The sequence below is a fragment of the Tamandua tetradactyla genome, chromosome 4, assembly GCF_023851605.1.
Source record: "Tamandua tetradactyla isolate mTamTet1 chromosome 4, mTamTet1.pri, whole genome shotgun sequence".
Classification (NCBI taxonomy): Eukaryota; Metazoa; Chordata; class Mammalia; order Pilosa; family Myrmecophagidae; genus Tamandua; species Tamandua tetradactyla.
In genome coordinates, this window is record NC_135330.1 from 23,646,756 (window position 1) to 23,670,346 (window position 23,591).

The 23,591-nt window shown below is 35.8% G+C and overlaps 2 protein-coding genes across 6 annotated transcripts in view; one reads left to right on the forward strand and one right to left on the reverse strand.

Moving 5' to 3' along the window:
- The window catches only part of FIRRM (FIGNL1 interacting regulator of recombination and mitosis), an 84,821-nt gene that overhangs the window by 53,239 nt on the left and 7,991 nt on the right, over positions 1-23,591 (forward strand). For 2 of the 3 annotated variants that reach the window (XM_077156921.1, XM_077156922.1), the window contains 6 exons: positions 2,659-2,754; positions 6,984-7,097; positions 7,523-7,627; positions 8,231-8,311; positions 9,419-9,538; positions 10,498-15,891. In XM_077156921.1, coding sequence (XP_077013036.1) covers positions 2,659-2,754; positions 6,984-7,097; positions 7,523-7,627; positions 8,231-8,311; positions 9,419-9,538; positions 10,498-10,698 — 717 coding nt within the window. In that variant the 3' untranslated portion in view covers positions 10,699-15,891. Of the gene's footprint in view, positions 1-2,658; positions 2,755-6,983; positions 7,098-7,522; positions 7,628-8,230; positions 8,312-9,418; positions 9,539-10,497; positions 15,892-23,591 lie in introns of those variants that run through there. The other variant, XR_013174068.1, reaches the window with a different exon arrangement.
- Positions 10,829-23,591, reverse strand: part of SCYL3 (SCY1 like pseudokinase 3) — a 46,225-nt gene continuing 33,462 nt past the window's right edge. For 2 of the 3 annotated variants that reach the window (XM_077156931.1, XM_077156930.1), the window contains exons 7-14: positions 22,518-22,629; positions 20,465-20,542; positions 18,171-18,310; positions 16,832-17,016; positions 15,504-15,675; positions 13,512-13,673; positions 12,008-12,702; positions 10,829-11,499 (exon numbers count right to left, since the gene is read on the reverse strand). In XM_077156931.1, the coding sequence (XP_077013046.1) occupies positions 11,443-11,499; positions 12,008-12,702; positions 13,512-13,673; positions 15,504-15,675; positions 16,832-17,016; positions 18,171-18,310; positions 20,465-20,542; positions 22,518-22,629 (1,601 nt within the window). In that variant the 3' untranslated portion in view covers positions 10,829-11,442. The remainder of the gene's footprint in view (positions 11,500-12,007; positions 12,703-13,511; positions 13,674-15,503; positions 15,676-16,831; positions 17,017-18,170; positions 18,311-20,464; positions 20,543-22,517; positions 22,630-23,591) is intronic. The other variant, XM_077156932.1, reaches the window with a different exon arrangement.

The following is a 23,591-nucleotide window of genomic DNA, read 5'->3' on the forward strand; positions in this document are numbered from 1 at the left end:
AACACCCCCAAATCAGTAGTGTTTATTTACATATGCAATAAGCAACTGGAAGAAGAAATCAAGAAAAAAAATTACATTTACAATAGCAACTAAAAGAATCTAATGTCTAGGAATAAATTTAACCAAGGATGTAAAGGAATTGTACAAGAAAACTACAAAACATTGCTAAAAGGAGACCAAAGAAGACCAAAATAAATGTTAGGACACTGTGTTCATGGAATGGAAAACTAAATATTAAGAATTCTGTCAGTTCTCTATAGAGCTGTGTTCTAGTAGCCATGTTTCTTGAAGATGAATGTATAACGATATAGCTTTCGCAGTGTGACTGTGTGATTGTGAAAACCTTGTGTCTGATGCCCCTTTTATCTACGGTAAGGACAGATGAGTAGAAAGTATGGATTGAAAATAAATGATAGGGGAAACAAATGTTAAAATAAATTGAGTAGATTGAAATACTCGTGATCAATGAAAGGGAGTGGTAAGGGGTGTAGAAAAAAATAGGGGAAACAGGTTAAAATATAATGGGTAGATGGAATACTAATGGTCAATGAGAGGGAGGGGTAAGGGGTATGGTATTTACAAGTTTTTTGTTTTTTCTTTTTATTGCTTTTTCTGGAGTGATGCAAATGTTCTAAGAAATGATCATGGTGATGAATATACAACTATTTGATGATATTGTGAGCCACTGATTATACACAAGTGTGGAAAGTTCATATCTTAAGAATGTCCGTGTTTGTATGTTGTTTTATTTTGTCAAAAAAAAAAAGTCATTTCTCCCCAAATGACTTACAGGTTTAATGCAATCCCAGTCAAAATACCAACAATCTTCTTTGCACAAATAGAAAAGATCATCAAATTTATATGGAAGAGTAAATGCCCCCAATAGCCAAAGCCATCTTAAAAAAGAAATTGGAGGACTTACACTTCCCAATCTTAAAATTTATTACAAAGCCACAGTAATCAAAACAGCATAGTACTGGTACAAAGACAGACATACAGACCAATGGAATCTAAAATACAGCCTAGAAATTGACACTTACATTTTATAGCCAACTGATTTTTCTACAAGGTTGCAAAGACCACTCAATTGGGAATGGTCTCTTTAACAAATGGTTCTGGGAAAACTGGATCTCATTTTGCAAAAGAATAAAGGGGAATGAGCCCCCACCTCACACCCTATATGAAGATCAACTCTAAATATAAAAGTCAGAACTATAAAACTAGAAGAAAATGTAGGAAACCATCTCAGGATCTTGTGTCAGGCAATAGTTTCTTTTTAGCCTTTACACTGAAAGCACAAGCAGCAAAAGAAAAAGATGTGGGACCTCTTCAAAATTAAAACTTTTACACCTGAAAGGATCTTATCCTGAAAATAAAATGACAAGTTACACAATGGGAGAAAATATTTGGAAATCACATATCCAGCAAAGGTTTAATATCCATAATATATAAAGAAATACTTCAACTCAATGACAAAAATGTAATGCAATTTAAAAAATGGACAAAAGACTTGAACAGACATTTTTCCAAAGATATACAAATGGCCAGAAAGCACATGAAAAGAAGCTCAACACCATTAGCCATTAGGGAAATTCAAATCAAAACCACAATGATAGTGTTTCACCCATTAGAATGGCTACTATTAAAACAAAATTAAAAGTGTTGGAGAGGATGTACAGAAATAGGAACACTTATATATTGCTGATTAGAATGTAAAATGGTATGGCCACTGTGGAAGACAGTTTGGTGCTTCCTTAGAAAGTTACAGAATTACCATATTACCTGGCAATCCCACTTCCAGGTATATATTTGAAAGAATTTAAAGCAGGAACTTGAACATGTATTTGCATGCTGATGTTCATAGCTGCATTATTTACAGTTGCCAAAAGTTTGAAGCAACCCAAGTGCCTCTCCACTGATGAATGGATAAACAAAATGTGGCAAATACACACAATGAAATATTATTCAGCCCTAAAAAGGAATGGAATTCCAATACATGCAACAACACTGATGAGCCAGGAAGATGTTGAGTGTAAAATGCCAGACACAGAAGGACAATTATTATATGACCTCATTGATATGAAATCATCAGAATGAACAGTTTTTGTTAATCTAGAATATAGGTTATTAGCAGATGGGGTAGAGGTAGGGAACAGAGAGTGAATGTTTAAATGGTAGTTTCTATTTTCTGTTGTAAAACTTTTGATAATGGATAGTGGTGATGGTACCACAATATTGTGAACATAATTAACATCACACAATTATATACTTGAATGTGATTAAAGGGGGAAATGTTAGATTGTATATATGCCCAGAATAAACATTTTAAAAAAATACATGGAATTCCACAACACAAATAGTGAAAGTTAAACCATGGACAATAGTACAGTTATAAAAAAGTGCTTTCATTAATTATCACAGATACACCACACCAATGCAAGGTGTTAATTATAGGGTGGTATATGGGAATCCTGTATTTTGTGCATGATTATTCTGTTAACCCATGACCTCTGTAATTAAAAATAAAGGAGGTAATCAATATAAAGCACTTAGTATATTACTTGATGCATAATAAATGCTCAATAAAAAGTTGTTATTATAGCTATTCTCAGGTAATTTAAAAATTTCACCGAAGTTATTTTGTATTTCTTATTGAAGGTAACTGCTCAACTTTGTGTACAACAGACACTCAGCCTTTTACTTCCACTTTTGGGATTTTTCATTCAGACTTTAGATCCTCAGCTGATAAATCAGGTAAGAAGAGTGAGCAAGTTGATACTTTGTTTGCTAAGAAAGTTGTTAAACTGGTATTATTTGAAGTAATTTTCTAGAAACAGCTCTTTTTAATGATTTATTGCTCAGTGTGCTTGTGCTTGTACCCCTTTTTTTTTAAATTTATTAATTAAAAAAAATTTAACAACAAAAACAATAACATATGATCATTCCATTCTACATATATAATCGGTAATTCACAGTATCATCACATAGTTGCATATTCATCATTTCTTAGAACATTTGCATCAATTCAGAAAAAGAAATAAAAAGACAACAGAAAAATAAATGAAAACAGAAAGAAAAAAAGATTATACATACCATACCCCTTACTCCTCGCTTTTCACATTTTAATAAATGTTAAAATTTATTTTAACATTTGTTCCCCCTATTATTTATTTTTATTCCAAATGTTCTACTTGTCTGTTGACAAGGTAGATAAAAGGAACATCACACACAAGGTTTTCACAATCACACAGTCACATTGTGAAAGCTATATCATTATTCAATCATCATCAAGAAACATGGCTACTGGATACATTTTCAGGCAGTTCCCTCCAGCCTCTCCATTACATCCTGAATAGCAAGGTGATATCTACTTAATGCATAAGAATAATCTCCAGGATAACCTCTGAACTCTGTTTGGAATCTCTCAACCATTGACACTTTGTCTCATTTCACTCTTCCCCCTTTGGTCGAGAAGTTTTCTCAATCCCTTGATGCTGAGTCTCAGCTCATTCTAGGATTTCTGTCCTACGTTGCCAGGAAGGTCCACACCCCTGGGAGTCATGTCCCACGTAGACAGGAGGATGGGGGCGGTGAGTTTGCTTGTTGTGTTGGCTGGAGAGAGAGGCCATGTCTGAGCAACAAAAGAGGCTCTCTTGGGGGTGACTCTTAGGACTAAATTTTAAGTAGGCTTGACCTATTCTTTGGGGGATTAAGTTTCATATGAACTAACCCCAAGACTGGGGGCTCATCCTATAGCTTTGGTTCTCCACACTGCTTGTGAGAATATCAAGAATTCAACTTGGGTGTACCCCTTATTGAACTGAACATAGGTGTCACACATTCCCTTGTCTTTCTCAAGGATGTCTCCTTGTTTCTTTTCTTTCTTCTAGTATTCTTGTTAATGTACAGAGCCCTTATATTTTCTTTCCTATCACCCTGATACTGAGCAGTTAAAACTTGTTGTGCTGTTAACTGCTCAAGAAAAATACCTGAGGCTAGGAGTTATATACAGCTTATATGTTGAACCTGCATTTACAGCATTTTCAAAGGCATTTCATCTGTTTTCGGACTATGGAACATGACCAACATGTTAAGGATAGCTCTCATTGTTTCCTTGAATAAATAAAATAACTTTGAAAAAACATTATATATTTTCCCACTGGCCACCAGCTTACATGGCTGAGACAGTCAGAGCTTGGGCCACTGTCTAGGGGACCCTTATCGGTGGCACCTTGGCTATACATCTCTTTTGGAGATTTCAAGCCAATGAAGAGAGAAAATGGGAAGGATCTTCATCTTATCAGAAGTGATTCAGAGGCTTTGCCATGAATCCATACTGGACAAAATTGATCCTAAAATCAAGAGTTGGGTTAAAGACGAGGGTCTAAACAAGCTGTGGAATATATATACGATGGAATATTATGCAGCTGTAAGACAGAATAAAGTTATGAAGTATGTAACAACATGGATGAACCTTGAGGACATTATGCTGAGTGAGATTAGCCAGAAACAAAAGGACAAATACTGTATGGTCTCACTGATATGAACTAACATTAGTGAATGAACTTGGAGAATTTCAGTTAAGAACAGACACCATCAGGAGGTAGAAATAGGGTAGATATAGGGTAATTGGAGCTGAAGGGATACAGATTGTGCAACAGGATTGATTGTAAAAATTCAGAAATAGCACAGTACTACCTAGCTGTAATACAATAATGTCAGAACACTGAATGAAGCTGAATGTGAGAATGACAGAGGGAGGAGGGCTGGGGGCACAAATAAAATCAGAAGGAAAGATAGACAATAAAGACTTTGATATGGTATAATCTAGGAATGCCTAGAGGGTACAATGATAGTGCTTAAATGTACAAATTAAAAAATGTTTTTGCATCAGGAAGAACAAAGGAATGTCAGTATTGCGGGGTGTTGAAAATAGATGGTAATTCATATTTTAAAACTTCAACTTACATGTAAGACTAAAGCAAAAAATGTTTATTTGGTACAAATTTATATTTTGACTAGTTCATTTCCTAATATAACTTATGTGGACAGTTTAACTGAACACCATAAAGTACATTAAACCTTGAGTAGGGCATGAGATTTTGTAGTTTTGTCCAGAGTGAAGCCCTGATAAACCCCAGAGTGATTTGAACAGTGAATAAAAAAGTATTTGCAAAGTCCCCTTGGGGGAATGGTGAGAAAGAGGGAAAATTCATCTTCCCCATTTGGGGAAGGCCTGATATTCTCGCAAGAAGTGAAGACAACAAAATCAATAGGCCAAATCCTCAATCTTGGTGTTTGTGCATATGAAACTTATCTCCACAAAAGATAGGCTAAGCCTATTTAAAATTAGTCCTAAGGGTCACCCCCAGAGAACCTCTTTTGTTGCTGTGATGTGGCCTCTCAGCCAACCCAGCAAGCAAACTCACTGCCCTCCCCATCTCTACATGGCACATGACTCCCAGGGGTGTAAACGTCCCTGGAAACGTGGGACAGAAATCCTAGAATGAACTGGGACTCAGCATCAAGGGATTGAGAAAACCTTCTTGACTGAAAGGGGGAAGAGAGAAATGAGACAAAATCAAGTGTCAGTGGCTGAAAGATTTCACATAGAGTTGAGAAGTTATTCTTCTGGACTTTATTCTTATGCATTACATAGATAACCCTTTTAAAGTGTATTAGAGAGGTTAGAGGGAAGTTCCTGAAACTGTAGGGTGTCCCACTAGCCATGTTTCTTTAAGATGATTGTATAATGATACAGCTTTGCAAAGTGAGTATGTGATTGTGAAAACCTTGTTCAGATGCTCCTTTTATCTACGGTAGGGACAGATGAGTAAAAAATATGGATTAAAAATAAATAATAGGGGAACGAATGTTAAAATAAATTGAGTAGAGTGAAATACTAGTGTTCAATGCGAGGGAGGAGAAAGGGATATGATATATATGAGTTTTTTTTTTTCTTTTTATTTCTTATTCTGGAGTGATGTAAATGTTCTGAGAAATGATTTTATTAATAAAAATTTTAAAAAAAGAGTTGGATTGAGCTTGAGGTCAGGAAGCAAAAGAAAAAACAAAACTGTTAAGAGGTAATCCTTATTTAGGAAAATGATGGAAGAGATGACATCTTCTGGTAGAAAGAGAAGTGAAATTAGTAACAGCTAATTTTATTATTATTTTTGTTTTTAGTAGCTCTGGTTAATGGTTATTTACAGGAAGTTAGCCTTAACATATAACTAAGTTTATTCCTTAATTACTATATGTATTACATAGATTACTAATTCATAAAAAATGAGAATCCCATAAAATAACTGACAAATTATACTGAATACAACAATAAGAATTTGCTGATTTTCTAAAGATTCTAATATTCTTTATTGAAAAATTCAAATCCAGTAACTAAATTTCTAAAATTTCAACATCAGTAAAGTTTTCAAAGAGTTGATCATTCACTTCACAGAGATATTGCTTCCTTTATGGAAGCCTTTTTTCCTCAGTGTTCCTTTAAATCAGGGATTGGCAAAACTATAGCCTCCTGGCTAAATTTGGCCCACCACAAGAGCTAATGGTGTTTATATTTTTAAAGGGTTGTAAAATAAATGGGTAACAGCAAATGTATTGCCTGTTATACCTAAAATAGCTGGTCCTTTTACAGGAAAAGTTTGCTGATCCGTGCTTTAAAGAATGAACTTCCCTTTCCACATTTAAAATACAAAATAATTTTTGAAGACTTGGTATATAAAGTTTTTCAGAAACATATTTTTTACAGTGGTTGTAGACAGAAGGATGATGTGAAAACAATGCTGTAATAACTGACTCATTAATATGTTTTATCCACACCCCACCTTTGAAGTTTAGGCTTTGGAATGTTTGTCTGTTCCAGGTTTTGTTTTCTCTCTCCACATAACTCATCCAAATCTTAGTCATTATATCTATACAAAATGTTGTTTTCATCTATAGCTGTTCTTTGGTTTTCACTTTTTTAGGTGGTAACATTGCAGACCTCACTACTTAAATTAAAGCCTCCTGACCATGTTCGTTTGACAATGCTGGATTTTTTATCTTCTCTAGGGAAACTTTTTATACCTCAGCCTATCCAGGTAATTCCCTCTCAACTATGTTTTTCCTGTGTTAATAAATACAAAATTTTAGCTGTAAATATCTGACATTCTATGGATTGCTGACAATAAAAGTTTTAAAAAAATGTATTTTACAAAGACAGTGTGTTTTTGCCAAAATAGCTAGGAATGTTGTTGTCATAAAAAGTTAATTGTCTATTCCGGAGTTACTTTCCTGTTTTATTTTTCATTTATATCCTTTGACTTCAGGTGACCTGCAGCTAGTAGCTCCTTAAAAATGGTTAAGCCAAGATTCTTAAAAGGAATGTAAAGACAAAGGGCTATCTCAGCAATCTTTTTTGTAATGCTTTCACTGGGACAGAATTATGAAAACTTTGGCATTAGACTTATTGAATGTTTCTTAGGTTTCTTTTTCTTTATTTAATAACATTTGGTTATCTTTTTAGGACAAAATTCTGTCCAGTCTGTCTTGTATTTTTACCTTACTGCTGGCTGACAGAAATTGGTTGCTAGAGCAGCATTCTTTAGAGGCATTTACACAGTTTGCTGAGGTAAGCATAATACCAATCTATCAGGATGACCTCATTAATACTCCACAAACATTTCTTGAGCTGTTTCTATATCTTAGTCATAGAATTTTCTGCAGGAATGGACATTACTTACTAATCATCTACTTATAATCTATAAGTGAGGCCAAGAAATGAAGTGACTTTCCCAAGTTCTTGTATTCAACAAGGACCAAAATGGGCATTCAAACTAGATGTACTAATTCAGGTATTTTCTTCCAGAGAACAATTTTGTTACTTTCCTCACACTATCTGAGCAGATTAGATATGATAGACCTAAACTTGTTTGGTTTCTTCTGTGTTCCTCCACTTTCACCCACAGCTGTGCAGTCATGCCTTTGGCTATAAGGGAGTCTAAAGGAATTTATTATGACTGACCAAAAGTAATGAAAGCTTATAATGCCATAATTGTACAGAAGTTAATATTGCATTATCCTGAGGCACCCTGGAAAGACCCATGAGCTATCATCTTTTGAGTATACTCTGGCATTTAATTACTTTCTTTTAAAGTAGCTCTTAAACTCATTTCTTTGTCATTTCAAATTATTAAATAAGACCAATTTTAATATATTTTATCAATCTTAATAGGGAACAAATCATGAAGAGATAATTCCACAGTGTCTCGGTTCTGAAGAAATTAAGAACAAAGTTGTATCCTTTCTGGAGAAGGTATTATATATAGAATCAAAATAGTTTGATTCTTTATCACTTTAACTTTAGTTTTGAAATTATATGATTGTAAACAATTTGAATATCTTATTTTCAACTTTTCAGTGTTCAGTAGTACAATGGTGACACAGATTATTAAGCAATTGAGACCATATTACAAGTTACAGAAGTGAAACACTGGGAGTCACCTGGCCTGTGGTTTGGGATAGCATAGCACTGATAATTCAAGCAATGAGTTGGCCAATGTGGAAAATTACTGCACCTGAGGATCTCTATGCTATTATTAATCACAATTAGATACACATGTATAGTAGTAGGCCTGAGAGGATCATCTTTCAGATATAATTTAGGCACAGTTTTTCTACACTGACTGAGACAGATCTGTTTTTCCAAAGACCATGACATTATTTTTAAAGCTGTTTTTTCAGCTGGAACCAAAATGTTGACTACCTTGCTGCCTGCCTGCCCCCCCCTCCCCCCAGTTTATGCATACTTTGAAACTTATATGGCTATCATGTTAGAATGTAAGAGTTAATTTAAGCACTGGCAGAACTATTAGATCACAAATTTAGAACACCAGGAGAAAATGAATTATATTTAAATTCTTCACTTCTTTGCTTTTTATATAATTTTATATGCCCACTGACAGATCAAATCCAATTCACTTCATATTATAATTATGCATATTATATATATTAGAGTTATGCATAATATATATTTTATGTAAATTGGACTTAAGAACATGTTTGGGTACATTGCTGTTGCCAGTTACTCGACCTGTATGTTACAGGTTAGCAGACTATCCCTTTTCCTTGGAAAGAAGATTCTACAACTTTTCCATAGGACAGGAGAGCATTGCAGAGTGATTTTATCCCAAGTACATTAAGAAGTATTTAATAACAGCTACCAAAGTTATAAATGAGTTTTAACTAACTTGCCAAGACTGTGTGGTTCAGAGGCTAAGCCAGAATGTTTAACACTCAGTACTTTATACTAACACTCAAAAGTTGCCTGGCCTTTTCATTTTCTGAGTATTACACCATTTGATATCTAGTAGAGAACACTTAAAATGTTGATGTGTACTTAGTTTTTCATGGTCTCTTGCAGACTGGATTTGTAGATGAAACTGAAGCTGCCAGAGTGGAACGTATAAAACACGAGAAAGATATTTTCTGGGCACCGTTTGCTGAAATGACTATAGAAGAATCAGGGTGGTCATCTTTACAGGTATGAGCTTCTTTCAGTATGATCAAACTTTAATGAGGGAAGTTTGGCCTTATTACATAGTGATAATAAAAACAAAAATTAATATGGTTCTTGGCCTCATCTTCAATTTCAAATAGATTAGATATGAAAATTTCCTATTTTATAGTCATTCTTTTTAAAATCACATCTCTCCTTCCTGAAAGGTTACAAATACATTGAACATGGTGGGACTTAGAAAAAAAAAGTTTTAAGCATCATATCAAATATACTCTGCAGACAACTTTCAATTTGTAGTAAACTTTGGGGAGACTATATATTTGTACTAATGATGTTATAAAGCAGTAGAAGAAAACTAATTAACTTACCTTCCAAAATATTTATTTGATCCCTTACCTCATTTATCAAACCAGCTTCCTAATAACTTTTGTGTAAAATTTTCTAAAAATCATATCTACTTACTAAAAGGCAGAAAATTGAGAGCTAAGGATAATCAAAATACTATTTTGAACATTAACAGTATATTTATAGTAGTAATCCATAAAAGAAATAATGTATTAGTTACAACTCCTATAAAAAGAAAAGTTTATGTTTATTAATAACTTGTTTTTAATATATGTAACTTTCATGCCTGAAATCTATAAAGTTAGATATATCACAGTGATCTAAATAAGTTTTCATGAATTTAATTTTAAATTCATTATGACCTTCCTTAGGAAGAGTGATTTTAAAGATGTCTTGGTCTCAAATACCATGTCCCATTATACCTCCCCCCATCCCCACCCCCTGCTCCTTGTGACATTTCAAAGACTGACAGTTTATTGAACTGGCTCCAAAAGCATCTGGAAGATTACAGAGCACTAAACTTTCTTACAGGATTAGAATTTAAGTTTTTCTGTAGCCCAAAAGGAATGTTCTTTATTTTTATCATTTTAGTATGGGTATTATGGCATTTCCTGTCACGTATTTTTCTCACTTTGCAGCCTTGTACGAAAAGAGCCCGTCAGGAGTTCCCCTTGGAAGAAGAATACAAGTCAGCATTACAAACAGCAAAAGGTGCTTTGGATGCAATTAAGTTATTACTCCAAAAGTCTACTGCTCCAGACTGGTTTCTAATGGAAATGGAGGCACTCCAGGAAAGGATTGATAAGCTCAAGCATCATATACTCCAAGGTGAAACTTGAATGGACTGAACCATATTACACTAGACAGAATTGTGCTGTCAGTCTACAGTATATTTTGTAAGTAAAAATACTGATATAATTATGTCTCTACATATTTTAGCACATGAAACAGCTTTCGTAAAGTTGAATCTAGTGAAAATAGTCTTTATTTGGACATTTAGAGAACAGGATTGTTGGGGATATTTCTCATTAAGAACTTTGGTACAACATAAATCATTTAGAACAGCCAATAACTACCCAGGTCCACATAGGACCAACAACTCAGATAGTACAGCTGTAAACAAATAAATAAGCTGCCTAGGAAACTTTACTAATTTAAATCATTTATATATTTTGTGGCTAAAATTTTTCACTGTCATATTTCATAATAGAGCTTATTCTTCTGACTGTTAAAGAAATGGCACAGAATTAATCTAACCAGTTTGAACTTCTGTATTTATTTTCTTTACTTCCAGAATTATCCTGGAAAAAGCAGAAAATTCAACTTTTCCACAGCTACTTACTCTTCATAGAAACTGGCCTCAGTCAAAATGCACATAGGCTTTTTCTCCTAGAAACCAGTGTTGTGAAACTCTTTCCCATGTAGGATTTTTAGCCAGCACTTGAGGTCTCACACACTTGGGTAGACTAGAAAAAGAGCTCCTGGATATGAAAAACAGGTTCCTTTTGGGCCTTTTGAGGTATTAGATTTTTTTTTTTAAAAAAAGGAATCTTTTTTTTTTTTAGTTTAATTCACAACTGTTGTCACCAGTTATCTTCCCAGTTCAGCTCCCCTTCTTCTCCCCAGCCTTCAGCTTCTCCCTGCAACAAAATAAAGCACACCAAAAGCAACTTGCTGAATCAGATCATATCCAAATCTGAAAAATCAGGAACTTAAGAGCAACAAGGGCTTATCTCTTATCTTTGAGTTCTCAGGCTAAGTAAAATAACTTAAAGCTATAGCTGAAAATAAGAGGATTATTTTGACTCTAGTATCACAAAACCACATAGTTGGCAAATAACTAAGGACCATATAATCCAATAATATAAATTCTGGTGACTTAGTTTACTCCCTTTTCTTTGAAAGAAAAAGGTTATTCATATAATAAACAGACCTTTAAATATTTAGTTCAAGCATTACTGTTTTCCTGTGGAGGAAAGAAGATTTATAGGAACTGATTTTCCTTCATTTATGCTGAATTTGGTCATTTTTACCAATTGTATACCTTTTCCCTCAATGGGAAAACAGCATGTTGCTAGTTATAAATGGGACAATATAACTGAGACCTATGAGGGAAAGTCTTAAACTTGCAGCACAATTAATCCTCACCTCAGTAATTTCTGCTGCAGCAAATTTTGAGGAAAACTGCATCACTGAGGAGACATTATCTTTGTTAGGAACCATCATTTCTGTCCTCAGTTCAGGTAAAATAAGAAAAGCAGCTGATGGTTTAATTTCTGGGATCATATCAGCAAACCAATCCAATTCAGGATCCTGCGCTGGCTTCTTTTTCACTTGAATAGTAAACTCCTCTCCTAAACCAAGTTCTGAGGGAACTTTAAGGGGCCTTTCTTCTGACAACACTTTTGGTGACTTGATCTGCTTTGAGTCATCCATGCTTTGTACAAGACTGGTCTTTGGGGAGAGGCTTGATTCCAAAGACTTAGACTCTTCAGTGAGTGGAAGTGAAGTAGGAATGATGAGTTTTTGCTCCCCTGAGGTAACAGGTCTTGTAGCGGTGATCCCATCTCCTGGGTTTATTTTAGAATCCAAGCTGCTGAGCTCAAAGTCATCCCAAGACTCCTCTTCTGCATTCAAGTTAGTAAACAGGGACTTGGCAGCATCACATGGCTCTCTAGGCCAAATTTGTATGTTGACAGTTTTGTTTTCAGGCTCCTCAGGCTCACTCCAGTCAGGCCACTCTTCAGACTTTTTAGAACTGAAGTTTTCACTGTCCCCTGTAGTATTTTCCACATCTGAGATTCCATTCATGGGAAATTTAATAGGCTGAGAAAATTGATCACCTAAGGCGATATGTACAAAAACTATTGTGATAAAATGTTGGTTATGAGCAAACAGTATATATTTAGGGAAAGGTTAGCACTAACCCGAGCTAAAGTAACATAGTTATGTGATACTTGGAAATATCCATGCACACTAAACTGAGGAAGAGAGATCCTAGCAGAATATAACTAAAATTCTTGAGTACAATTTCAAGTTATGTAAATACTTGAATTGTAACACACTGGAAACATACCAAGTTTAACGGAAGCGTCCAATCCTTTACTATGTATTCAGACATACTATTTATTGGCAATAACTGTCTGTTAAGAATATAGGATCCTCTAAACCGGCACTATTTCCCTCAGGATGTTAATTAACTCTGAAAAAGTGCTGTGTGCTCAAATAAGTTTGCCTAACTCAACATAATCTAGTTTTAAACAGATTTTCTTACATATAATCACAGCACCGAGAAGTCTTATACAGAATGTTATTAATTTCTGCTACCAACACTTCTCCAAATTTATTTAACCACAGAACTTATGACACAACTCTTAATATTTTCCAGAAATACTGTTCTTTGGTACAATTTAGGAAATACTGCAATAAGGTATCAAAAGTCCCAAAAAAGAATTCAGGTAGTGTCAATCAATTCTTCTCATCATATCCAATAATCCAGGGAAACAAGAAAAGGCCAAAGATGACTATATAATTATAAATAATAAAATAAATAAGTCTCAAATTTTCCAAAGTGCCCTTAACTTTCAGAATTTAAAGGTAGGAAAGCATTCATTCAACCAATGGAAAAGCTATATAAATGTAATATTTCTACCTGTCTGCAAAAGAGTACTGTAGTAATCTTGCTGTATGTGCTTCTTGCTGTTGTTGGGCATGTTGCCAGAAAATAAACATTTAGGGAATATGCTAGAGGAGGGATTCTCCAAGATTGGCGAGATCTGACTGTGCTGGCTGCAGACGATGTGCATGGGAGAATCTGAGGGTACATAAAAACTCCATAAAGTGAAAGGGATGTCACATGTTAGGTGAGAAATGGTTAAGGAAATGGGCATATTTCAGACAAATACAAGATAAATTGCAGGGACAGTGCATCTTCAAATAGTTGAAGAAACATACCTATTATGAAATGAACTGCCTGGCCCTAGAGGTGTTTTAAGCACAGTCTGGATGTCCACATGGTAATGGAACAGAAAGGATTCAAAGATGAGGTGGGAATTGGATTAGATAGCCTTTAGGATATCTGATTATAAAACTTACTGCCTTTAAATACATACTGATTGTAATTTAAAATTATAATTGATTCCACTTGTATTCTTTTTCAAAAGTTGTGTTATCTCCCTATGCCCTTTCCCCATTGTCCCCCATGTCCTTCAGTGGAGGAAGTACTTTTGGACTGTAGGCTGCAGCCAGGTTTCACAAGTCATCTTTCATGAACAGTAATGAAAGTAGTCTTGAAAGTCAGAGATTAGATCTATGATTTGTCTTATAAAGTGTTTTCAGAAAAGCCCATCTTAAGAAAAACTATTACTGCTGCTTTAGTGTCTTTCTGGTTTCTAGATTAGGGTAATCCATTTGGGGGTAAATAAGTGAGTATGTACACAACTAGAAAATTCCATTTAATCAATAAAACAAATGTTAGGAGTGGGTTTTTTTGTTAATTCAGCATGCAAAGCTTGCCCTAAGCCTTCCCTCATACTATATCTCCTCCCACTGCCGAAAATTCCTCTAGTATGATATTTAAGTAAATCTCTCATTTGCTTTTTGGTGCAATCTACTAAAAGTAGAATTAGTAACAGATCTCTACCCAGTTTGGAAAGTACATTTCATGGCAGAAGATGAGGCAGCGGCCTCTATATTATGCTTTTCAAGCCCCTTTGAGTCACATTGACACTGGTTTCATTAGCATCAAGGAAGAGTTAAACTTTCTTCAAAACCTCAGGAAGCTAAGTTTTACTTTAAAAATTCTCTTAGTATCCAAAATAGAGAAAAGCCTATCTAATGAGTCTTTTTCTTCTACTAACTTTTCTTACTATCCATACAATATCAATAAGAAGTGAATTAGAACTCTAAAGTTTTATAAGGTCATAGTCCCATTCAGGGTTATACAAAGGAACAAAGAAGCAATGACATCATTAACACAAAATCATTATTATTGATTTTTATAGCCATCCAATGGGAGCATAACAGGCTAATAACAAAAGCAAAAGAACTCTAACATCTAGTGTGATGAGCATTACTCCAACCTTTGTGAATACTGACAATATGATGGGTTAGAACAGATATAATTTGACCCAGCAAGTCTATTTCTGGGGATCTATTCTATAGTAATAAAACCTGAAGTATACAGATATATGTATAAAGATAAGTATTGCAGCACTGTATGTGGTAAACATCTAGAAATGGATGCAATATCCATTAAAAGGAATATCACTGAATGAATTATATTCACTGAAATCCTAGACAGCTGTCAAAAAGAGTGCACTAGATTTGCATGTTTTGACTGGCAGACAGACACTGTAGAATGTGTACTGTATTTTCTGTTTTGTTTTTTCTAATCCTACATATATGTATAAACATACACCTGTGGGTCTTTTATAGTCTTTAAAAGTATGAAAGGATTCCCACTAAACTATTAACACTGGTTACCTTACTCCATAGAAGGAGTTGGGAGGGTGAAATTAATAACTTTCTCCTTATACTTTTCTATATTATTTGACTGGAAGCAACCCATGTACATTACTTTTATTATTTAAAAAATCTAAAAATCAAAAGCAACACCAACACTAGACATTTTAATCATTCTTACCTTCTGGGGAAAGGTCAGTAGTTTTAGTAAAACTTGGGGCAGTACGTTTGAAGATCTTGGTTCTTTCTCCTCCCACAACCACCTCTGGTCCAAGTAAAGAGACCAGTACTGCAAGGCTGTGAAGAGTAATCGCCACAATGGAATCACTGGTGTCACGCAAGCCCAATAATACCTAGGAGCAATAATAAGGCAATAAGTATAGACAACCACATTGCCTAAATTATTCTCCCCCTGTAAAAAAGCAATTGAGCTGCAATCAGATTCTGCTTGCTCTGATAAACTTCATGTTCTTAGACGTGTTCAGGGTCAGTGTCTCTCAAACCATTTGTGATAAAGGACCAATATTTTCTCCTCCCAATCCATCCTGGACTTTTTAAAAATAAATCTAAATAGACAAATATGTCATTATACTTTTTAAAAATAAATCTAAATAGACAAATATGTCATTATGTCAGGAAAGAACATGCAATTATCCTGTCAAATTATTTATATAAAAGGTTTTAAATCTGTACTCACTGCAGAAACTTAACAGTTTACAGACTGGCAATTTTCTGCCGACTACAATTTGAACCACTGCTCTAGATCACTATGAATTATTGTCCCAGTCCTTTCCCCTCTTTTCTGAGCTTTAACCTTGCAAACTTTCTGTATAGCACATGATGCAAATAACACCTGCCTCAAACTGAGCCAACCAGGATCTCTCTCCCAGTAATTTAAATTGGAAATTAGAGAAAGTGGTAGTCCCTGTGATTTGCTTAAAATGAGGACGTATGTGACAACTATGCTTGGCCATGTGTACACCGTAACAATGAAAGATGGTTTCAGAGTCAGAAAGTGAAACATGCAGAGAAATGAAGACCATCTGGCTTTAAGACCCAGCTGCATTTGGGTTCCATTTAAGATAGTCTAACATCCCTCTCCTTGTGCTTTAGCTAGTTTCAAGTGGGTTTCTGTTACCTGCAACCAAAAGAAACTTAACTAAGGCAGTCACATCCAAGTGTCAGAAATTTTCTCTAAAAATTGTCAAAGATTTATATATGGAAGGAGACGATATGCAAAGCATACGGATCACTTAGACAAAAAGCCAGGGTAACTAGTCTGCCTAATGGAGGTAGCTTGTGTCAGTGGAACAGAAATACAATTCGAATTTCAGCCCTTTGTATTCTAAACCAGACTGCTGCCTTAATTCCTTCTAAATTGGTATCTAAATATCCTAAACCCTCTTCTCATTAGGCCTAACAAATTATGAGCACGCACTTTGGCTAGTCTAGCCTCAACCCTTCCTTTGGAGCCTCTGTGACAAACCGACTGCCACCTTTGTCTCTGACCTGTGGCAAGATGACTTTCTTCAGCTGCTCCTTAGTGAAGTGTTCCACATAGGCCTCAATATGAGACAGCAGCACCATCCTAACATGCTCCTCATGAACCTCAAACAACTGCAGAAGCACGGGGATCACCCGGGATTGGAACAGAGCTGGCGACAGCAAGCAAGGGGGTTCTCCTTGTGCATTATCTACCGGAGAAAACAGATTAGATGAAAAACAAATTGTCATGTCATTACAAAGCATTATCCATAAACTGACTCCAGAACTTCATACACTTGAAGTACTCTTCTACATTCTTATTCTCTAAACCAAGGTAAAGTTCTTTTGTTAACCAAGAATTACTCAAGGCTTTATTATGTTACTTATAAGTATTCTCTACCTTGTAAAAATGATGTTTTTGAAATATTATAGCTATACTTAATGTACTACAAAGAAAGATTTTTTTTAATAGAGTCTTGAATCTGACTTTTTTATAAATCTATGTTTATTCAGTGAACAGTTTCATATACTAGATTAGAGTGACACTGATATTGTTGCAGCTTTATTTGCTAAACGGAGCTGATGAATGCTACAGCAGGATTTTGGTACTGATACTCCTCTCTTTCCAGTAGTTAGTAGAGAGAGATGCTTCAGAATCATTTGGGGACCTTTTAAAAAATATATACCTATGCACTTGCTCTATCCCAGAAGTCAGTGGATAAGGCATACAGGCAAATTTTTACAAACGCTCCCCAGGTGATTTGGAGGTACACTCTTAACTAAGATTGACTGAGTAAAAGAAGAGGAGTACTAGAGAGATTTAACTCATGACTTAAGTCAGTGATATCAATGTAAAGATATAAGGAAATCCTCCATAGTTAGCATGTAACACTTTTGTTGGATTGAAATCTTTTAAGAAATAAATTCTGGAAGCGAGATCCTTCTTAACTTAAAATTCTATACTATTATATTAATGCTATAGTCTCTAACCTGATGTGTTATCATCTATAGTGCTATAAAGTTTCAAAGTAATAATGCTTATTCACATTCAGAAAAAAACTGAAGCCACAAGAAGTGAAATATCTTGGTGCTCTTCTCAATCTTTCCACTGAAAATAGAAAATAAAGGGATTGCTCTTGGGAAGTCGGGAGATACAGGCTCCTCAGAAAGGTGTTCCATACTCGTTATGTAGCTTTGGTACCCAGATTTGAATCAAAGGTGTCACATCAGGGGCCAGTAATTGTTCTCCATTTTAAAAACCAGGCAATATTAACTACACCATGCAGTAATTTCACTTTGCTCAAATAGAGATTAATAATCACCAAACTCCTTGATCACCAATAATACTTTGGAAAAGATTCACCTTTTTTGGGGCCAAGCAGATGAGGAAGAAAACTCTTTACAGCTACCGGTTCAGCAAACACCAACTGATTAAGTAGAAGAGGCACCAACCTTGAAGCTATTAATTCCTCCGATAAGCAGCTGACTCTGTCCAACAAAAACCTGAGGACAAATAAGGAAAGATTGGGTCATGACTCCATCAATTTACTTGTAGAGTTTAGCCACATAATAACTCCCACTTCTATCAAAAATGATGCATTTTTAAATTTAACTAGCCAATGTGACCAGGTCAATGCCCAGGTATTTAAGAGAAATGCAGAAAGCAAGAGGCAAGACCAACTAGTCAACACACATACCACCTCAAATCCAAGCTAGGAAATGTTTTCAACAAACAAATTCCTAACAAACCAGAGACTTTCTAGTCAATATAAATTACTCAAATTTAAAAGATGTAGGATATTAGATTTTCTAGTTTCTACAGCAAACAACATACAGGCTTTTGTTGCTGACCTTACTAAATTAAAATGGTAAAAAAAAGCACTGTATAAAAGCACTTTGGGGCAGGCCACAGTGGCTCAGTGGCAGAGTTCTCGCTTGCCATGCTGGAGACCTGGGTTCGATTCCCAGTGCCTTGCCCATGTTAAAAAAAAAAAGTACTTTGAACACACAGATATTGGATATTAATAGCAGTATCACCCTTCTATATAAATAATCTTGCCTCCAGCTTTTTAAAGAAAACAGACCATATTACATGTGATCACCTTCACACCCACAGACCACTATCGACATCCAGTATACCCATTTTCCTACCTCCTTTCCAGTTACCAAGAATATCAGAGCCTCCTCCCATTAAAAGCCACCCCCACTGGGCCTCTGCAGGCATTTCTTTCTCCTCCAGGACCCTGCACTGACAGAACCCCCTACATGACTGGGGCTTCAACTGCTCCCTACATCCTCCACTTGCTCCTCCTTTTCCTCAGCCTATAAGCATGCTCACATCTCTTCAATCCTTAAAAAAGTCCTTCTTTGACTCTATTTCCTCCTTTAGCAATATGTTCTCTCTCTTCCAGATTTCAGGAGTTTTTACCCAGTGTCTATTTTCTGATCTTCCATTCACTTCTCAATCTACTGCTGTCTGACTGCTGAAACTGCTCTTAAGACAAGGTTCCCAGTGCTTTCCTGACTGTTAAATGAACAGGTAACTTGATTGATTCTTCTGACTTTTCTAAAATTCCCTACTCCTTTGGGAATACCACAACTTTTGTGGCTCTCTGAATCTCCTCTGATCATTACATTTTTGTCACATTCATCAGCCACCCCTTCCAAAACCTGCCCTCTTACAAGTTGGTTCCACCAGGGTTCTAACTTATGGCCCACTGTCCCTTCACATTTTCTCTGGAAAAATGTCACAACAGGCTGATGACTCCCTAATATTAAGCTTTTCAGCTTAAGATCTTCCTGAGCTTCAGACCCACCTGGCCAATGTCCTGTAGACAGAGACACCTCAAACACAGCACATCCGACAATGAATTCATCACTTTCCTTGCATATTAGATCCTCCCCTCCAGTGTTCTCTATTTCAATTGGTGATGATCACTAAACCTTGCCAATTGTACTTTTTACATCTCTCTTATCTCAGTGTCTTGTTCCTTGCTCCCATTTTAACTTTGAAGTCTCACATCAATTGCCGGGACTATCATGATCTAACAGGACCAAGTCATATGATTTAAGCCTGTCCTTCCACAGACAGCAAAGTGACCTACCTGAAAGAATCTACTCAATTCACAGCCTACTTCACTCCCTCAATGGCTCTAAAGCCTAAATACCACTGCTTACAAAACAGTATCACTGCTCACCACCCACCACATAAATGGTGCTTGTGATCTGGCCCTGCCCACTTTACAAGCCTCATCTCTTGCCTCTCCTTGTCTTGGAATTTGCATTCCATCAGGACCCAATTGCCTGCCTTTCCCTGTGCAAACATACTCTGTCTTGCCTTTGGGCACTTGCTCACATTATCCCTCTGCCTAGAATACCTTTTCACTAAATCTCTTCTAAACTTCTTCCTCTGTTCTCAGGACTCCACCTGCATGCCTGATCACTGCACTCACCCACTCTTTAGTGATTATCAATCTGTGGCTTTTCCACATCAGAGCTATCTATCCTAGGGCCCAGCAAAAGCCTGACCTATAGGAAATGTTCTGTAAGGTTTGTTAAATGAACAAAATGTCTGACCCATCTTCTCTAGAATACTTTATGTGAATAAATGGATTTAAGAAAGTTATTAAATTTGAGGTCTTAATTTTCTCAACTTACTTGAAAAATTCAGTTTTTTCCTCTTCACTCTTCAATGTTAAACTTTTCAAGAAATTGACAACTTCTAGAAAATCATTTCTAAATGCCAAAAATAAAAATATATATAAATTCAGGGCAACAGATTAGAGAAGGCATGTTAAATATTAAAACCATAACAGATCACACCATAATAATTTTCAATAAAGAAACATTCTCCTATGCCATTTAAAGTAGTACTACTGTAACTAAGTAGCTTATAAGACAAATGCAACAGAGTCAGCCCATAGGAAATATAATATTTTAACAATATTAAAGAGATTGTGAAGATGACAAGTTTAAACGTACACACATACTCTAACAAGCTTTATGGTAATGGTCATTATCATTCAAATATTTTGCTGTAATAGGATATGGTTAAATGGAATATCCCGAAGAACAAATGATTCTCAAGTTTCCTTTAGTGAAGGAAAAAAAAGCATTAAAGTTGTGCAAAAAGGAATTTCTTGTACTAGTTACAGGAATCTTCATTTTTTTACTTTTCTAAGTTGATTATTTATTTTTTCAGTGAGGCAGGCATAAGAGGAGTGCTCAGTTTCCTGCAGGGGTCACCAGGGGTCACAAAGTCTGCACTGCTCAGCTCCACGGGAGCAACACTTATTTCACACAGTATGGAATGTTGGCTTTGGGCAGTTCAGCACACAACCTGCGCAGCCTTACATTGCTGTCCTGATAAACTCAGCTTAACCACTCAGGTCTTCTTCATATCTTATATTTACCTTATTTCCTTCTGGCTTGACAGTATAGAACAGGCTAGTTTATTCAAAATACAAATGTCTTAAATCTGATCAAACTGGCCCAGTTGCGTAAGCAGGGATGCCGGCACTGGCTCCTGCTGCCTCTGGCTGGGTTCTCCTCCAAGTTACTACAGGATTTTGGGAAGGGGCAGAATGTGTGTTTTGCTTTCCTCCCCCCTATTTAAAACACAATTTTTAAAAAAGAACTCTTATTGCACCCATAAATGAGAGAATCTATTTACCATGCAGTAAAGGATTATTCTTTGTAGAGACCATGAATCAAGATAAATAAAAATATTTCTATGAATCATTCAGAAGGACATGGAAATACCTTGGTTCAAAGACCCTTAGTAATAATAGGAAAGGTTTTAAACAGTTTCCATGAAATATAAATGACAAATATAACCCAAATTACTATTCTGAAAATATCCTTTTGCCTTAATATATATGTCAACCCTATCCTAGAGGTAAATTTTCTCTGTCCAGGGATGATATTAGCTTTCTCTTCACCCTGTTTTTTTTTTTACCAGGCTTTCCTATGCAACACCTAAGGATTTTTAGTTTCAAAACTGACATATGGGCGGTACAATGGTGGTTCAGTGGCAGAGTTCTCGCCTGCCACGCCGGAGACCCAGGTTTGATTTCCGGTGCCAGCCCATGCAAAAAAAAAAAAAAGAAAAAACAAAACTGACATACGGTTGCCCTTGTTAATACAACTCGTGAATATGCAACAAACCTGTGTGTAAGTTCTGCAGTCATAGAAGTTAAAAATAAAAGACATAATTAAAACTAACTTTGAAAAGAAGGTCAAAATATACCTCTGAATCAAGCAAAACTATCAACAGTTATAGTATATACCTCCTTCTAAACCATCATGTATTATTAAACCAAGAAACAATATTCTGCCTGAAAAAAAGCAAGCTCATTTCCCTTATGACAAGAACAACTTTAACAATAACAAACTCATAGCAATATAATGGCAACGGAAAAAGGAATGTTTAGTTGTTTTCTCAATTAACTTTACAATCAGAAGCCCAGATGAATCTGGCTATACTTTCTAAACTCAATAAAGGATTTCTAAAACTTCCTATCTGTGACAGGTACTCCAGTTTCTCCCTCTATTTTCTCCTGTGGACCTGATTCAATCTCTACTAACAATGAGCAAAAACAAAATAAGGGACTGCGTCGTTAGGGCCTTTAAAGCCCACAAATGGAACTTAATGTACTAGAAAACAGGCAGCTGTGCGAAACAGCCAGAGGATCATACTAGATGCCCTCACCTGAAGAAGTCATGGGACAATAAGGTGCAGAGCGCTGGCCGACATTTTGGAACGATATTCAGTAAAGATGAGTGCAAGGTCTGTTGAAAGCTGGAGAGAACATCCGCTGAAACTGAAATCCAGAGCTACAATTAGTTTCCAAAGCCTTCTCCCTCTTTTCAGGACCTCTATAGCTGGAGACTGTATAGCTGGAGACTACAGCTGGAGAGCAAAAACCAACCTGTAAAAGCCCAAACAAACAAAGCCCTGGCTATTGCTAAACAGCTTACTGTTGCCTTAAGCCAAACTCCTTGGCAGGTATTGAACTGTTCTGCCAACATCCCCAAGCCCTCCCAAGAACCTTCCCTTCGGTGCCCTCTCATTTCCTACTAGTCAGTTTAATTCAGCTCAAACCCAAAAAGAAATAAGTGGCAGATTTGAGTGGTCTTCTCAACCAGGGCTCCTTATCTGAACCACAGAAAATTATTTGAGTGACTTTTTTCAGTTGTCCCAAGGACAGTGCATAACTGCCAATGTTCTAGATAACTTAGGAAAGAAATAAATTCATTACGTAATGGATTGTTTAGGGTCTAATTCTTAAGTATTTAGATTGTGACAACACAGAGCTGACAGTGGAGTGGTGCTTGTAACATCAGAACACTGCAGAAGCCTAGGAGAAGAAACTATTAGAAACTCCAGTCTACACAAAGCTTCAGCAACGTTATAAGCCAGCCAGAGGCCGAATTAACATGTGCCCCAGTAAACTTAGTGCAAAATAAAGTTGTGGAGTAGGTGGAGGAGAGTTACAAAGAGTAATCCCTGAGAATGGAAGAGAGTATAAATCAATGCTCTAGTAGCTGGGGCTTTAAACGGAGACCAAAAATAGAAGTAATAAGTAAATTACATCAACATCAAGAAGAAAAAAATAAAAAAGACTGAAAAAAATAAATGTTGTCTGATGTAGAAATTAATAAACATTTTTGAATCTTACTCAATACTTCAGATTATTACATGTGAATCAATAGCAGTATCTGTTTACTCAGGCTTTAATAAACAATGCAGGCTTTATGCCATAAATACCATTACTTATTAGTA